The sequence below is a fragment of the Podarcis liolepis genome, assembly GCF_965112155.1.
Source record: "Podarcis liolepis genome assembly, chromosome: 2".
Classification (NCBI taxonomy): Eukaryota; Metazoa; Chordata; class Lepidosauria; order Squamata; family Lacertidae; genus Podarcis; species Podarcis liolepis.
In genome coordinates this window covers 27107599-27125727 of record NC_139555.1, presented here as the reverse complement: position 1 = coordinate 27125727, position 18129 = coordinate 27107599, and the positions used below count along the sequence as shown (strand labels likewise).

The 18129-nt window shown below is 44.7% G+C and overlaps 2 protein-coding genes across 2 annotated transcripts; one reads left to right on the top strand and one right to left on the bottom strand.

Moving 5' to 3' along the window:
- Positions 1-3065: 3065 nt before the first annotated feature.
- On the bottom strand, positions 3066-9793 carry MTNAP1 (mitochondrial nucleoid associated protein 1). The gene is given in 6 exon segments (XM_083490627.1): positions 3066-3623; positions 4184-4297; positions 4482-4489; positions 4491-4587; positions 7274-8713; positions 9605-9793. Coding segments are annotated over 5 exon segments (1665 nt in total). The 5' UTR covers positions 8706-8713; positions 9605-9793; the 3' UTR covers positions 3066-3609.
- Positions 9794-11418: 1625 nt separating this feature from the next.
- On the top strand, positions 11419-17926 carry VCF1 (VCP nuclear cofactor family member 1). The gene is made up of 3 exons (XM_083490614.1): positions 11419-11653; positions 14350-14446; positions 17259-17926. The coding sequence occupies exons 1-3, from the start codon at positions 11607-11609 to the stop codon at positions 17499-17501; spliced, it is 387 nt and encodes a 128-aa protein (XP_083346740.1). The 5' UTR covers positions 11419-11606; the 3' UTR covers positions 17502-17926.
- The last annotated feature ends 203 nt before the right edge of the window (positions 17927-18129 follow it).

The window sequence follows — 18129 nt, the reverse complement described above, 5'->3', positions numbered from 1 at the left end:
TCCAGAGAGTACCACTTAATGGAGAAGTCAAGATCATGGGTAGGCAAACTAAGGCCTGGGGGCCGGATCCGGCCCAATCGCCTTCTAAATTGTGTTTTTACATGAGTAGAATGCGTGCTTTTATTTAAAATGCATCTCTGGGTTATTTGTGGGGCATAGGAATTCGTTCATATTCCCCCAAAAATATATAGTCCAGCCCCCCACAAGGTCTGAGGGGCATTGGACTGGCCCCCTGCTGAAAAAATTTGCTGACCCCTGGTCAAGATGCAGACATCATCATATGGATAATGGGAATTTCCCACCAAACCATGCAAGTTCCCACAAAGGGTCTTGTCTTCAAGTTTGTGGTGACTAGGCAACAGTGAGAATAGCAGATGAGAGACTATGTGCATGCCTTCTAGAGCTCCACTGTGGACGGAAGGAAATGAAACACACCAGGCCTGGTTTCCATGATGTAAGAACCATGTTCAGAGTCACCCATTTGCACGTCCCCAGCAGTAACCTGTGACTGTATCTAGAAAGCTTGAGCAAGCTGCACTGGAATAAGAACGTAAAAGTAGTCAGCCCTTCTTGGCATGTTTGCAGTAGAGCAACCTGGCATGCCACAGAAGTCCCAAACCCACTTCCCTCATCCTCTGCGGCCCCTAAAAGATGGGTGGAATCACTGCACTGGGAGCCCAAAAGATAGGATAGAGGGTGTGTATGTGTATGCAGGACTTGGGAGGGCCCAAGTATATTTGCAGGATGCATACTGAGAGCAGCAGCAACCCTGTAGCTCAGGATGGTGGAAGGCATAGACCTCTAGGGTTTGATTGCATGAACAGAATTCACAACCGCACCAAAACCTTGGGGACTTGGGCAGTTTGTTAAGGATGCTGGGGATAGTCACTCTGCGAGGGGGGTCTCCTAACATGATGAGATTGTGAGGTTTATCTGGGCCCCCAGTTTCTGAAAGACAAGCTTTGCAAAAACATTTGGGAACCTCAGGCACAGTAAATCAACAGCAAGCAGCCATACGAGCATGTTATTGGGAAAGGTGGAGAAACCTTCCTAGCAACTAGGATGTTCTCCCCATAAATTCCCTTCTTACCGTGATAGACAAGTCCAGGTGGCACATACCTGTCAAGCTAAGCATCTCATCAACACTTACATGTCATAACCATGCGCACGCTTGTCTTCTATCTTGGCCCTCGATCACCATCTGCAGGCTATTGTGACGTACTGCAAGAGGCACGTTCATTCCCACAAAACATTCAGCTTCTGAACTGGAATCTTCCCCCTGGCTTGTGTTATATCCCCACATGGTACAGAAACTATTTCAAAGATTAAGATGGCACCTCGACAACGGCAGTTAGGATTTACCAAGCACCTGTTCCCTTCCCTTTTCCAGCCGAGAGAGCTACAAATCATTTAAAAGCAACAGTTGGCAAAGGTGTACTGCACATCTAGCAGCAAAAAAAAAGGACGACCAGTTGTGTTCTTATAAAAGAAATGCAGCCCCAAGCCAAAAAGCTAGGAAAATCTTCAGGATTTATATTGCAAGCAGTCAAATTAAGTTTCACAGGAACGTGTAAAATGTGGCAATAATATACTTCCTGCTGTTCATCAAGTGCTGGAAGTGAAATGTTTGCAATAAAGACCCAGCAATTAATTGCAGGTGTGGGGTTTCCACAACTACAGAATTATAAATCCATTGTGACTTGAGTACAAAAGAGTCAGCCCTGATTTAAATCGGCGTCTCGCTTTTGTCTGGCGAGCTTCTACTACTCAAAAGGGCATCTTAGCTAGTTATTGGTATGGATTTCTTCCTCCAGAAATGGAACAGTACATTATTGATGTTACTCCTGCTCAGCTTTAGTACGCTCTAAAATCCATTATTACTGTAGCGCTATTGGCTGCTTTGGGACACTTGGTCAACGTGGAGTAGTTGAAACCATTCCATCTTCACTGGTGCTAGAATGCTGTTAAGCCTGAGACTGTGTACACATTATTCACTGAAAGCACTTGCTCCTACCCAAATAACCCTGTCCTCAGGTTCTGCTTGTGAGCTTCCCATGCGCATCTGGTTGACCATCGTGAAAACAGGGTGCTCCAGCAGCGCTCTTCTTATGTTCTTCCATTTGAACAGTCACCCAGAGACACCAATGGGATAGCAGCTGGAAGTAGATCCAACTATGTCAATGGAAAGCTGTTGCACAAGTGGAAACGGATGAGGCTTGTTAGGTGAAACCCACCCACAATCTAGGATGGTGTTAGCCTTCATCCTGCAATATAATTATGGCCACCAGTGTAATGGAAGGGGCCCGTTTACTCTTACAAATAAGCCACTAGATCTTCATGGCCCGTTGAAGGAAAATGGATAAACAAGAAATAATAATGCAAGACACTCAGGGCTGATCAGCCCTGAGTGCTCACTGGAAGGACAGATCCTGAAGCTGAGGCTCCAATACTTTGGCCACCTCATGAGAAGAGAAGACTCCCTGGAAAAGACCCTGATGTTGGGAAAGATGGAGGGCACAAGGAGAAGGGGACAACAGAGGACGAGATGGTTGGACAGTGTTCTCGAAGCTACCAGCATGAGTTTGACCAAACTGAGGGAGGCAGTGGAAGACAGGAGTGCTCTGGTCCATGGGGTCACGAAGAGTCGGACACGACTAAGCGACTAAACAACAACAATGCAAGACAGGCTATTGTTATGAAGAAGCAGCCTTGCACTATTGTTTTTTTCAAAGGTTTACGTGAGTGTTATAAAGTGGGGAAGTTTTTGCCCTTGACTAAACTAAATATATATTTTTTAAACTCCCATGAAGACAATTCAAGTGTGCTGGCACAGGAAATACGTCTCATCATTAGCAATGTCATGAGTCTGTGTCTAATAACAACCTAAAATAAAATAAAGAATGCATCCACCTGCCACAGTACCAAAGGCTGTGTGTATGCAAAATACACTTTAATACCCAGGATAAAAGCATATTAAAACTGGGCTTGGCTAGACCAGATCCACTACAGACCCTCATCCACAGTTTTTCTCAAAAAATGGGGTATGAAAGGTCCAATCGTCCCTAAAGAAAAACAGCTGCATTTTAATTCCACTCAGATTCCCACATGAGACTAATACCATCTTTTATGCAATCTGAGCAGACTTCATATATTCAGAAGAGTAGAAGAGAAATAGTTATTTGCTTCTTTAATAGTAGTCAACAACTGTGAGTTCATACTGCTGTTGGCTCTTGTCAACAATCACAAGACATTGCAGTTGTTGCTAGTCTGTCTAGAACAGGGATGGGGAATCTGCAGCTCTCCAGATGTTTTTGGATCACAGCTTCCTTCATGTCTGACAGGAGGAACTTCTTAACTTCTGGAGGACACCACACTGAAGAAGGCTGCTCTAGGCCAAGACTGATGGACTATCAAGGGCCTTCAGATGGAAGTCCTTATGTAGATGTTGCTCCTAAGTAACAAAGACAAAAGTACTTCTAGCGTCTTCTGCAGAAATTTTCATCTTGTCTTTTTCCTCCCAGAACAAACCTGTGGAACAAGGTCCAAACTCTGTTTGCATGCCGACTCCTTCCACCACATCCTCTCGCATCCTCGCCAGCGGTATTTCTGTCAGCGGCTGTGTTCTATCGTTGGGAGAGAACAAAACCCCAAAATTAAAACTATAAAAACGTGGAGGTTTATACTTCTGCTGCCATTTCATCAATATGTATAATCGAAAACAACGGGACTTATTTTCAAATAAGCTTCCATACGATTGTGCAGTGAGAGAGCCTCTCGTAAAAGAGCAGCAACATATTTCTCAGCTATGCTCCACAGACGTCTTGTAAGAACATTCCCTTTGTATTGGGTGCAAAGAGCAGAGACTAAACATCAGTTGCCAACTCAGGGATGGAGAGACCCCTGGTCTACCACCCTCCATCCACTCCTCAAAGTAGTCTTCTTGTACAAACAGTTACTGATTAGGGGTATAGCTACTTTCTGATTAAAGGGCATTCTAGGAACAGTTTTTGAACCTTCAGTTGCTTAAGCAAAGTGGAAAAAAGTTATCAAGTCTTTAATCCAAAGGCATTGTACATGAGTTTGCACGGTTGCTTTCTTGAACAGCAGGAACCCCACATACCAAAGATCAAGAACTCAAGCAACAGTGACCTTGTCTACGATAAATACAGATAAAAGGCCTTACTAATGTGTGGATAGCTCCAAGCATAGCTGAGGACGCAGCCCAGAAGCAGGATGGAGATACCAGCCACTCTGTTCTTTTTCACATTGATGTATCTGTTGTAGTATCCATTCCAGGCTGTTTAGGAAGAAAGACAGGAGCAGTTTGATTGTTCTTGTCAGCAGTTTTAAGGGTACAGATCAAGCCTTTCCTTTTTCATGCATAATAACAAGGGCTGTGCAGCCATCCTCAACTCCCCTGCCAGCCAACTGACTATTCCAAAGCAGCACAGAAAGACACAGTGCATGATTTGGTCTCGCACCTCTGTGTTGCCCCAAGCATCCCCTGCAGAGACAAGTCACGGGTGGCTAGCCAAGCAGGCAAATCTTGGAATTTTACATCCATCAGACGCCTTTCTGCCAGTGGAACTAGGAAAGAAAACAGATAGATCCTTTCCCCCGCCTCCCCAGCAATAATAAACTCCTCTCTTTGCAAGTTTCCACCAGGGTCCCATCCCCACACTCCCTGGATTAGGTATTTGGACTAGCCAGTAAAGCTCATACTGGTTGAATCGCTGACCAGTGAGGTTTGTAGGTCAGTGTATTCAGAGTAACTTGCTTCCCTGTGATGGCCCAAGCTGACATTGTGAGAAATGTTAGACATGGAATCTGGAAAGAGCTCTAGTTCCAAAATAGCAGGCTGAAATCTCTCCTTGCCCCTTTGTACCACAGCAAATCAACTGGCTGACTCACAAGCAAGCTGCAAGTAGAAAGGGCTCCAGGCTGCCTATGGAAATTGAGCCTATGCGGTTGCTGGGAAAGGCTTCATTTCTAGTGAAAGGGTATGGCTTGCCCAGTAAGTGATCTACTCACAATGAAGTACCCTGCCTGCCAATTGATACAGCAGGCAGAGTGCTTATCATGATGAGTTTTGCTGCTGCAGGGCAAACAACATAACAAAACATTCTGAGCAGGGAAAAGAATGGCTTCTCTCTTGTTCCCTGATAAAGGGTAAAGGGACCCCTGACCATTAGGTCCAGTCGTGGCCGACTCTGGGGTTGCGGCGCTCATCTCGCTTTACTGGCCAAGGGAGCTGGCATACAGCTTCCGGGTCATGTGGCCAGCATGACTAAGCTGCTTCTGGCGAACCAGAGCAGCACACAGAAACGCTGTTTACCTTCCCGTTACCTTCCCTTCCCTTCCCTTTATCTACTTGCACTTTGACGTGCTTTCAAACTGCTAGGTTGGCAGGAGCAGGGACCGAGCAATGGGAGCTCACCCCGTCGTGGGGATTTGAACCGCCAACCTTCTGATTGGCAAGTCCTAGGCTCTGTGGTTTAACCCACAGCACCACCCGTGTCCGTGTTCCCTGGAGAAGGATGGATTTATGCAAACCAGCTTCATGGTAAAATCTAAGGTGTTCTGGTTCCCAGCTTAGCCTATAGAGCCTGAATTTGCATGTGTACTCAATCTATAGTAACATTCAGGGCTTATTTTCAGCTGGAACTTCTCATGTGGGCACCATTGCCATTATAAGAGAACAACGGAGGAGTTCGTGGTGAGTTCCAGTACCTCTTTTTCTAGAAAATAACACTGGTAACAATATGCAGAAGTGTAGTCATGCTAGTCTATAATGTTACCCTACCTATAGATTACTTGAGGAATTACGTCCCTATAATATACACTTCTGAAACCGAAACAAAAAACACCCATTGAAATAATAAACAGACAGAAGATGTTGATTCCCTGGAATAAATTTTTAGCTCTTCGTTGCAGGTTTCTTGCACCAGGGAACCAAGATACATTCTCAAAACTAAGGTCACGTTGTTCACACAGCTCCCCGCAGCCCATCTTAAACTACCACCACCTTTTCTAAACATCTGAAATGATTTTTAGAACCTTTGGAATAAAAAAAAGTCAACATGGCCACATATCCAAAGCAACCTGAGAATATGCCAGCACCCTCATGCATCCTGCTATAAATTAACTGGAGGGCATGTGTGAGGGCAAAACTACAGCGTGCAAGACACAACTTTCTACATTATATATAAATTGGCTTAATAGCCATTTCCTTCCTGCAGGGGGTCGCAGAAGCCATAGCTCTTTGAAAGGGTGTAGGAACATCTAACATTCTCAGAAGAACCCTCAGGAAACCACAGCTCCCAGGGAGTCTTCGGGGAAGGTGTAACTGTTAAACCTGTATGAAACTGATATACAGTACTTCTGTAGTGCATACAGCCTGAGAGTAGCCTGCAGACAGTTCAAGGAAGTGAAAATCAATGCAATTCAAAAAGAGCCTAGTGGGCCCAAAGTACTCAAACTCATCTTTGAACTAAAATAATATTCAAACAGGAAAAAAAGGAAAAGAGGACAGCAAGGACCCATGAGAAGGGCTCCCAGGAACATGGGGTAAACATCCATGAAGTGCTGGAACTGAGGCTCATGATTCTGAAACAGACTCACCCAATTCAATCCAAAGCAGATCGTGACTTGGATCAAAGCAATGGTCCGCTTCAGAATCCACAGTCTGCTTAATTCCTTTACGAGGCCATCAAAGGGTTGTGTGCCTAGTTCAGCTCCTCCAAAAATGTATGTGCACTCAGAGTGTGTGGTACCAAGGAGCCTTGTGCGCTAGCTGCTCCAGGTTATGGGTGGCTGGGTACCCTGTTTTGAAAAAAAATATACGAAGATTTTCTTTTTTTAGAGGAATGAAGGCAGCACACAACCCTTGGAATTCCTCGTATATACTTCTTGTTTTTCTGCATGGATTTTAAAGGATTTCCCATTTAAAACCTACCCAGAAAGGGGATGAAATGGGCTTCAATGGATCCATTCTCCTCACTAGGGCTTGAGAAAGCAATTCAAGAAAGGGAGAAGCAGCTGTGTTCTAGTAGGTCTCTCCATTTTCAGGATTTTGATGGCCTGGGATTTTAAAACCAAATAAAATATCCCCAGAGAACCAAAAGACTCTATGAAACAAAGACTGTGAGCACCTTCCTCTTCCTACTGCATTAACCATACATGACTCGACCACCACTTCAACAAACCAGCCCACTGGGTAGCAGCGTGAACTGTTCTCTCTTAGAAATCAATGGTTAAAAACTTCCCCTTTTACCTTGCTGGCCTTCCCAAGGGAGACTGAGTACTTTAGCTTCTGGGATGATTGTAGCCCACTGAGATGGCCTCTTTGAAAATAAACCTAGCCCACGATAATTAGGATACAGTTCTGGAAACCACTCCAGTCCCAAAGGACTTGGGCGTATGCTTCTATCAGGGGGTGTGGGCCAATGGGCAGTAGGCATTTCTAATGTTTGGAGTGATGATTGATTCACATATATCCCTGTGCCTTTATCTCCTATAGTCACAACAGAACGCAAAGCAATCTCTTTTCCCAGACTAGTTAAGTAGTAGTTAGAGGTTTCATTATGTCTTTCTCTGAGGGCTTCTGTAAGTGAGGGGTAGATCTCTGATTTGAAACTAATGTAAACTGGAGATTCTTTCCGATAGCCCTCCCCTTTGAAACATACAGGATTTTCTTCAATCGTGCTTTTTATTCCTGCAGCCAGCTGAACAGGAGTGTTGGAGACTCGTCTGCAGTTGTCCATAAAACGGCCATCGGAAGTGTGTGCTTTAATTGTAGTCACATTCTTTTTTGTCTCTCCGCTCCAAATATTCCCTGAAAGTTCAAGACCTGAAGCGCTCTTTCCACCCTCAGGTTCTGTAATACTTTGCTGCCCATCAGCCAAGGCAATCTCTGCATCTCCAGATGGCGATTTCGCAGGCCAGCACCCTGCCTTCTGGTTGCCCACAACAGCTTTATTTAAAGGGATATTCTCAACAGATGATTCACACTTGTTCCTCAATATCCTCACGCGATGGTTTTCTATCACTAGTTCTACAGTATCAATAAATCTCTGAGGAATAGGTTGAAAATTATCAGTGAAAGAATCTGGCTTTGCAGATGATTCTTTCCTTTGCCTCTGTTTCGTAGAAGGATTAGTTGTCTGGCTAGCTCCACTAGGAGATTCTGAAGTTGATTTTCCATTCTGATTCTGTGGCTTTAAAGTGAGACTGGATGCAGATTCCTCCTCGTTAGGGGTAGGTTTACTTCTGTTTTTCTGTTCTGTGGGTGACTTTTTTGCAAGCTTCGTTGCTGAAAACACCTTTTCAGCTGATTGTGTTCGGACATCTTCTGAGGCTCCTTGATTTGTGCCTTCAGTTTTGTGTGCTTTTTCAGTAGCACATTTGATTTGCTTTTGTGCATCCTCAACTGAATGCTGATGGCTGCATCTTGCTGATCCAGCTATTTCCTGTGGTTGCAAGGAATGTGTTGTTGCTTTTGCTTTGTTTTTCTTATTTTCTTTTTTGGAAGTAGTTTCTGTGCTTTTGATCTGCTCTTTCTTTTTCCCAGCTTTCTTGCTGGGAGGCAAAACATTCCTTGAGTCTGCATCTCCCGCCATCTTACAGTGAGGCAGGTGAGACTTGAGCCTTTTAAATGGCTTTTTGCAGAAGGGGCAAGTTTCTACTCCTGAAGTGATACCTGCCATTTTTCTGCCTGCAGAGGAAAATAAGACAGCATGGATTGGTAAACTTTCCTACATCCCTTCATGAGGAAAGGAGTGATTGTAGGAACAATTTTAATGGAACTTATACCAGGTGCATAGTAAAGTGATGCCTGTATTTTGTGTGTCCCATCTGCTACCAGTTTCATTTCTGTATTTCTAATAGATCTTTTTATATTGTTTTAATTGAATTAGGGTTTAATTACTATGTTTTTGGTTTTTCTATTTTATCTGTAAGTCACTTGAGGGTCCCGATCTGGGAAAATGGTGAGTTGTACATGGAAATAAAATTAGTTGTGACTTTTAAGAAAATTAGTTGTGTTTAGACTTAAAGAGTCTAAGGGCAGTGCGCTCCCCCCGCACACCTCTTCCTCCACCAGTGAGCAAAGGCAGGGTTTAATCACTCTGTACAATAGGGCTGAAACAGGGATGTTGTTTTCATGAACAGGGTGTTGTAGTTCCATTTAAATTAATGGTTTGGAGTGAGTTGATTATCTAACTGTAAAACATAGAAAAATCTAGCCTTTCCTGGGAGGGAGATGTAATGGAAGTGAAGCTTCCTTTGTTCAATACCGTCATTGTCTCCTTTCATATAAAAGTATTATTCCTCGACTTAAATGTTGAGAATTTTAAGCTTCTAGCAAGAAGGAGCTGTTCTTTCAACTTGCAAAGCAGAAACACGCCCCGCAATCACGAAACGAAAGTTTGCGACGCTTCCATTCATTTGCCAGTGGCGAAAAGGAAAGCAAGTTTAGCTTCTTAATTCCCAGGTTGCCTTATAGCCGAGATCAGAGACAGAACTGCTTAGTTTAAATCTGTTTAAATCAGATCTCACTACCTCAGGGCTTGTGCAAACTCCACGCCACTCCACCGCCCCCCCGTACCTCGATCAATGAAGGTCTAATCCTGCAGCTCCACAAACCGGCGATGAGCTGTGTCAAATGTTCTCGGCATCGCTCTTCCCAGCTGCTGCTAGCAGACTTTCCGTAGAAACCATTGAAACTGAAAGTGGGGTTAAATAAAGCTGCTCTTGTTGAAACAGCTGCGCATTGGCCTGGCCATTAGTCACATGAGTCGCAAGGCAGCAAAGTGCTTCTTAAAATGGCAAGGGAAATGCTTATGCAAAACCGGATTTTCTTTACCTTAGTGCAGTTTGATATCAGGAGCTTTATTCTGCAGCAGACTATAAATGTGTATTTTTTTATTTCCAGCCAAACCAAAATTCAAGCTAAAAGAATAAAACCACGAAATAATAAAATGATAATAAGCTTGGAATAGAATGAGTGACGTAAAATATATTCCTTAGGTGCATATTTGTACCAAACATAGCAAGTAATCATGAAAGTTGCCAAATAAACTCATACTTAAAGTGGATTTGCTTTTGTTTCTGCATGGGGCGCTGTTTGTGATGTATATGACCGCACAATCTCATGACTGGCACATTCCCAGAAAGTGTGTATTTTAAAGTAAATACGGCGTTATAAAGCTACACACTGACTGTGGTTCATGACAACACTGCAATGTAGTCTGGCGTTATTGCCCCACATTGCAGCGGGGTAGAGTGCATTTGTAAGACCCTAGGATGTAATGTAGCCCGTTGTTAACATCTCCACCTTGCAGCCTTTAGTGGAGTTTATAACCATCTCCGCTAGATCACGTTTCAAATGGAGGTTCAGGCTGAGAGTGACTTACACCAACTCTAATTAAGTGTCACCTACTCAAGTCTTTATTAGCAAAACACAACGTCAAAAATCTCCGGGGCAAACCTGCCACAGCCACTGTCCAAATTTCAGGACCGAAGGTTCTCCAGCTGTTGGGGGGTTGGACTACAACTCCCATCATCCCTAGGATGAATGATGGGGGGGGGAGGCGATGGGAATTGTCGTCCAGAAACAGCTGGAGACCCGAGTTTGGGAAGCACTGACCAACCTGTGACATGTATTTCAAACGGACTTAACAGAAGAACTTGTGAATGGGTGTAGCTGAAACTACAGCAGAAAGGGAATCCGCACAGAAATACCACGGGAGCGAGGCGAAGTTAAATTGCTTCCCAGCCCAAAGCTCCTTCAAAAGCAGACGTTGGCCCAATTAGAAATTGTGTGTGTGTGTGTGTGTGTCTATACACACACACACACACACACATATATATGGAAATGCTGCTGAGTTATATTTGTGGCTTTAAAACATTGCCGTGGCTCGATCCCGCGTGTATTTCCTGCCTCCTGGGTCTAATTCCACATGGAAAAGCATCTGCAGTGGAATCCCGTACATGTCTACTCAGAGGTAAATCCCATTTTGCTCAGTGGGTCCTTACTCCCAAGTAAGCGGGCACTGGGTCGAAGCCCCGCGGTCAAATCCTACGCCGTTTCCCCTTAGAAGCAGGATCCATTGAGCTCAGGGGCATTTACACCTAAGCAGACAAGTACAACGCTGAGCTCTATGATTATGAGGAAGGCTATTTATTACTGCGACGTATCCCTCTGACGGAACTGAAACACTTGACCTCCGCGCATGCGCAGGACGAGAGGGCGGGGTAAAAGAAAAGAGTTTTGTGATAGCGCATGCGCCCGCCGCATACTGTGCAATCACACTAGGCGCATGCGGGGACGGCCTCGGCGTCGACAGCCAATCCGGTTACAGGGCTGAGGAGTCTCGGAGGCTGGGGAGGGTGGGGGTAAGGGAGCGCTGTCCCTGTGCTGCCAGTGCGCTTGCGCGGGAGGCGTGCACACCGGAAGCGGCGGCTTGTGGTGGAGGAGGAGAAGAAGGCGGAGGGCGGAGAGCCGAGGGAGGGAGCGAGCTGCTGAGGAGAGATTGTTTGGGAGCGTCACAGCGGGGCCTGCTGGCCTTTTCGGCTTTCGGCTCTGCGAGAAGCGGCTCGGCCCGGCCATGAGCTGCCGGGGGGCGCTGCCAAGCGAGCGGGGAGCTCGGCAGAGGTGAGGAAGGCCGCGAGAGAGAGAAAGAAATGGGCGGCGGTGGGGGTGGGGGGAGAGGCGTCTTAAGGGGGGGGGACCAAGAACGTACGGTGGCCGGAGGGGAAAAAACTTCGAACGGCAGGGTGGGGGTGGGAGGAGGGGCGGTGTCGGCGTCTGCAGCTGGGGGAGGGGAGGCTTCCCGTCGGGGAATTGATGGACGGCGACTACGGGAAGGGCGACTTTGGCGGGGGGCTGGGGGAGGGGAGGACCCAATAAACCACCTGGCAACGTTAATTGTGATCGTGGCTGGTCTCGAAAGCGCCCCTCTGCGAAGGAAGGGGGTTCTGGGTCACTTGAAGGAGAGCCGCCTTCGGTCTCGACGCGAAGCAGGCCCGGCAGTGGCCATTTTAAGCGAAGCTTTTTGACAGGACAAAAAAATAAACAAATGAGCATCTTTTTCCTACCCCACCCCTACGCGTACACGATTTCCCCTTCCATGTACACGCGCCCCCTCCCCCCGCCGCCGAAATTTAGGTTGCTGATCTTGCAATCTTGATCACCTTTACTCAGAAATATGTCTGTGTGGGGAGGAGGGGGGTATTAGTCGCTTCCGAATTCTTTTTGGAAGGGTCGCAGCATACATTCCGTGCGTTAAAATGGCTCCTATGTTTATAGCCCACCCTGCATCAGCAAGGGTGCCAAACTTGGATAAAATATTGGGGGGGAGGTAAGCCCCACCCCACATAACTGATCACAAGATGTGGCATATGCACACTATTTAAATGGCAATACTGTACCCATAAACATTTGGGGGGGTTGGCCCCCTCAAAAAAATTTTGGGGGAGGATCAAAGAGACCTCAGCCCCTAGGAGTTGGCTGCTATGTTTCTCAGTCTTGCTTAGGATGGCATATGTCGTTTTCCTGCCACAACCCTCCTTTTTAATTTGCAACAACCTTGCGAGGTGGGTTAAGGCTGAGAGAAACACAACTGGCACAAAGTGGCCCAGTGAGTGGGGGTTTTGAATCTGCATCTCCTTAAAACTAATTGTACGCTTTTTCGACCATGTGAAGCAGGTTTTGTCTTAGCCCTATATTGCAAATGAGGGGCTGAGATTAAAAGGCTAGTGTGAGCCAAAGGCCACCTAAGTAAGTTCATGGCTGAGGTGAGATTTAAACAGGGCACATGATTTACACTTGTGCAATGCAATCCTGATTATGTTTAGCCACTTTGCTACTCAAACTTTTATGTTCCAGGGTTAGTTAGGGTTTGAATTCTGTAACTGTACACCATACACAGTTGTCAGCACAGTTCTGTTATATAGAGTGTTAGGCTTCTTATAAAAAATGCAGAAGTCTATTTCCAACTGCCATTTATTTTTGTGCCTTGCCATCCTGCATAGATGCTATTAGCAGTTAGGAAAAACAGCTGCCTGAGGTCTTGTGTCATCACTGGTGTGTGGTTAAAAAATTCAGTGGGATAAAAAGAATGAGGACTTGAGTCTAATCAATATATTAGTTTTGTGGTAGTGTCAATAATAGGTAAAGGTTTGTAAATTGTTAATATGCTTTCCCTCTATTTAGCAAATTGGTACCATGTAATGCTATAACCTAATCTCATGGGGGAATGCCATAAGAGCATGGATAAATAATATCCAAAACCGAATGGCTAGCCAGATGGAATGTATGTTTAATGATCCTTGGACATTTCTACCCATCAATGTACCCACGTTGACTTTTGAACCATTTGCTTTACATTTCGTCAAAGAGTGTAAAGCTACAGTTTTGGCCCAAAATGTCACTGTACTCTGGATTCCACAAAATGGACAAAACATGGCTTTTGTTGACGATTAAGTCAAGCCCTTCAGGCAAAGTGAACATACCCAGGAATGAATGAATGAAGATGCTTCCTTTTAGTCTTATTACAATGTTTCCTACAACCTGACTTGATTTTAACTGCCGACATACATATATATATATATATATAGAGAGAGAGAGAGAGAGAGAGAGAGAGAGAGAGATACTGATGTCTAGTTGAAGGCCATGAACCTGAAGAACATAACTGTTCTTTAATATAGCCGGATGTCATTCAGAATACTCCATGGCTAATTTTTAGAAATGGCTGTTGCTTGGAGAAATCTTGAATATTGTACAGTCATACCTTGGGTTACAGATGCTTCAGGTTGTGTGTTTTCAGGTTGCGCACCGCGCAGACCCCGGAAGTACTGGAACAAGTTACTTCCGGGTTTTGGCACTATGCGCAGAAGCACTGAATCACGACCCGTGCGCGCGCAGACACAGCACTGCGGGTTGCGAACGCTGTGGGTTCCGTACGTGCCTCCCACACGGATCACATTCACAACCCGAGCATCCACCGTACTGAGATCCTCCGTCTGGGAAGGACCAGGATGGTAATTTCAAGAGGTGATTAATTGTTAAAGGTATTTCCTTCCAAGGTTTCACAGAGTAGTAAGGTGAGTGGTGAAAAGACATTCTTCAATTAATTCAGGTTGAACTACATCCTTTGATACTGATCTCTTCTGGGTTTAATGTCTGACTCCTTACTAAAATGGGCAGCTGAAGAAAAATGTAAACACTGCAAAGCAGTTAAACTAGTTGTTGGTAATTAGTGCAGGAGCTGTAACATTGTTTTTTATTAAAGTGTGCTAGGTACAAGGAATGAAACTTAATCTCTGCTGTTCTTGCATTGTTTGTTTCAGGAAGAGGAGACGAAATGGCATAGAGGAGGATGTCCACATCCCACAAACAAAACGCAGTAGCCAAAATGCTGTTTTTCATGACTCGTGGGATACAGAGGTAAGATGTGCTCCACTTCATTGCTGAGTTGGTATTGCTTTGGGAATTTGTGTATAATCAACTGATGGGGAGTGTTCAAGCAATAGATATATGTCCAGATGATCAGTTCCAATTTGGTTACTGTGAGGAAGACCTTGATCCTGCCTTTGAAGTTGGTTCAGAAACCATGAGTGTTTAAAGAGATGTGAGGTATATATTCATTAATTGATTTACAATACTTACATCCTGCTTTCAAGCTCTAAGAAGCTCTCTTAGTGACTTATAAAATATTCTTACAATGTGATCACATTCAAGTGTAGCATCAGGAACAGAAATAACATGTCTATATAGTGTCAAGATTGTTCAAACATTTCTGATTTTGTCCTTGGTCTTCTTTGGTTTCACCCTTTAGCTATTTCCTACTAGGCAGTAGAACTCAATGAGATAATCCTGAAGTGAGGGTAGAGCAGCTTAAACACTCAACTTACGATGGAACCAGGAGTTCCCCTTGCTGGCAGTTACATATATGCAGAACTAGTACTTCATATTTAAAATATAATAAACACAATTCAGAAATCTGTAATTCGCAGTGCAGCTGGTAATGTTATCATTTTCCAAATGCTGCTCATTTTTGTAAGGCACCACTAGTTTTTGTGTTCAGCTACGCTCTTGAATTCAATGTAAAAATCTTGTGGTTGGTGTATTCAGGGCTTCTATTCAGAAATCAACACTATGAGACAAGCTTATACTAAGTGTCATAATGACTCAGGGTTTAATATGCTGGAACTTACCTTCTGATCCCAGGCCCGTATAGCCCAAATTAAGCAGGTTTTGTGTATTTATGTTTGGGTGTGTGTAATTCTTCAATCCCTTGAAATGTGTGTGCCTTGTTTGGTAGAATTGCCCATGGAGCTATACAATATAGAAACATTGGTCTGCTTTTAGATAGAGGTGCATGGGCACATCATTTGCATTGTATTATACAGAACTGTACACTGCTATAAATGAACTTATAAGTTGCCTAGCAATTGCCTTTCTACTGTACAGTATGCCTGCAACTTATGCGGGGGTTATGTTCTGGGGGTTGTGCCTAAAGCCAAAACCGTGTATAGTCAAAACCCAATGGGTTCAATGGCAGGTAGGATTGCCAAAGTCATTTTTCCCAGAACTCTGTCCACTTTTTAATTTTCTGTTGTTGTTTTTTTTGCCACATGTGAAAGCTGAATGTGCACAATTTAAATGCATGTAAGTTGCAGGCTTACCATTCAGTACTTACCGTATTTTTTGCACCATGGTAGTTCAACTGTTCAGTACTTGTTTCAAAGGTACTGTAAAAACACTGAGATTGGCAATTAGTTGTCTAGTGTAGGAAGCATAGAAGTATGATACTGCAGAAATAAATATGGCAATTGAATTATTGAGGAGCTGCAGTAGGCCAGAATTTGCTAAACCAGGTGCATGAAGTACCGTATTTTTTGCCCCATAGGACACACCGGCCCATAGGACGCACCAAGTTTTTTTTTTTGGGGGGGGGGATAAGGAAAAAAAATTATTCCCCCCCCCCAGGCGCTTGTGGGGCTGGCAGCGGGGAGAAGCGCTCTTCTCCCGGCCGCCCGCCTGCAGACCAGGTCCAGGGACAGCGGGAAGACACGCTGCGCCTCCCAGCTATCCCCGGAGCTTGCGGGGCAGGCAGCGGGGAGAAGCGCTCTTCTCCCCGCTGCCCGCCTGCAGACCAGGTCTGGGGACAGCGGGAAGACGCGCTGCGCCTCCCCGCTGTCCCCCAACCTTGTGGGGCTGGCGCTGCGGCTCTCCTGAAGCCTGGAGAGCAAGAGGGATCGGTGCGCACCGACCCCTCTCGCTCTCCAGGCTTCAGCGAAAGCCTGCATTCGCCCCATAGGACGCACACACATTTCCCCTTCGTTTTTGGAGGGGGAAAAGTGTGTCCTATAGGGCAAAAAATACGGTAGGCTGAAAAGATAATAGGTGTGTGTATACACCAGCAGTGGGGAAGCTCTGATCTACCAGGCTTCCTTATTTAGTGCATGAAGCCTCTGTATATGAGGTTGGGGGCAGCTAAAAATGCAGCTAAGCCAAAAGGAGTTCTGTGGGCACCACTGTGCACAGGGCTTTGCAAGCACTGATGGTCAACTGATTGGCCGATTTCAGGCAGTGTAGCAGGAAGAACAGGTCACCTGACATCAGGTGGGCAGCTCTGCTGGGGTAGGGAGAAGAAAATGATCCGGCTAGTTGGCCAGATCCAATTTCTCACCCTGGTACGGACTCAGTATCTGTCCATGTGATGCACGACTAACTTGCAGTGAAATGGGCATTTAATTCCTCCAAGAGCAAGCCTTGTTTATACAAGAAACATAATGCAGATTGTTTTGTGCATAAAGTGATGGAAAGATCTGAACACTACTTGGGAGACTTGAGGCTACATTGTTGGTTTTTTGCATTTCCTGTAGAATGGGTTAATGCACGAATTCAAGCAAGATGGTTATTTCAGAGTGAGCAAAATTGAAATGCCTATAAATGATCTTTGGAACAGGCAATAGGGTAATATTTGGGGTATGTGAAGATGCAGCCTTTTGTGCCCTTTTTAGTGAATAGGGGAATTCGCAAAGGAATGTTAGATTATTTAAATGTGTTTATGGCTATTAGCACAGCTGAATATGCAATTTGTCAGCTACGGAGTTCACTGAGAACAGGATGATCAGGTTACTCAGCTAACAGAAGGGAGCGCTATCCAGAAAAAATACCTACTTGAGATGTGTAAATAACAATGGCTTAAAAGTAAGATGACTTTCATTCCTGTCAATCTTCTGTTCCATAGTCCTCCAGCAGCGAGAGCGGGAGCACCAGTAGTTGCAGCAGTAGCAGCATCAGCAGCCCTGACAGAGCTAGTGGGCCGGAAAGCAGCCTACACCACATAATGCCAGGATCAAGTCCTGTGACCCCTCCTCAGTCTTTCCATGAGCAGTCTGCACTATGCCAAGGTCCTTACTTCCACATCAACCAGATCCTGAAGGAGGCGCACTTCCATAGCTTACACAGCAGGGGCCGTCCTCCCACATGATGAGCCTAGCAGTTCCCTGCCTTCTGTGAAGGGGGACGGCACTGTGTGATGGGGATATTTCAACTTAAAAGTTTGTTAAAATTGCACAAAATGCCTGTTGCCTTTTCAGTCTGTATTTGGAATAACAGGTTAACAGGCAATTGTTTACTTGTGGTTTGCTGCACTATTGCAATGCAAAAGGGGCTTTGGAGCAATTTTTATAGGATTCTTTTGGGGGAGGGATGGAGGGTGGATATCTTTTGACATGTTATGATGGGTCTGAGAATCCACTTCTGTATAATAGGAGTGCATAATAAGTCCAGTCTGACTTCTTAATCTGTTCATTAGTAACTGATGCTTTATGTAAAATCCTTTCAAACATTTGCGTTCAGTTTTATAAGTCTTTTTTTAATTTCAATAAATAGTGAATATGTTTTTATGGTAAATTAATATTTCCTAAGGTTGAATGTTCATGTGCATTAAGGTTATTTGAAAATACTGCTTAGTAAGGTTGCTCAGTGTAAATGTACTAAGTGGAAGACGGCTTTACTCAAGTACAAACAGGAGTGTGAACTTTTGTTTTCTTACTGTACTCAAAACCAATAGTAACCATTTCATTGCTTATGTTTCTTAATACCTAAAAGCTATA

What these genes read in the sequence shown, in the direction of transcription:
- VCF1 (XM_083490614.1), top strand. Translation starts at nt 11,607, where the DNA reads ATGAGCTGCCGGGGGGCGCTGCCAAGCGAGCGGGGAGCTCGGCAGAG. An exon ending in GAGCGGGGAGCTCGGCAGAG is followed by an intron (nt 11,654 to 14,349) that starts GTGAGGAAGGCC and finishes TGTTTGTTTCAG; the next exon opens with GAAGAGGAGACGAAATGGCA. An exon ending in ATGACTCGTGGGATACAGAG is followed by an intron (nt 14,447 to 17,258) that starts GTAAGATGTGCT and finishes TCTGTTCCATAG; the next exon opens with TCCTCCAGCAGCGAGAGCGG.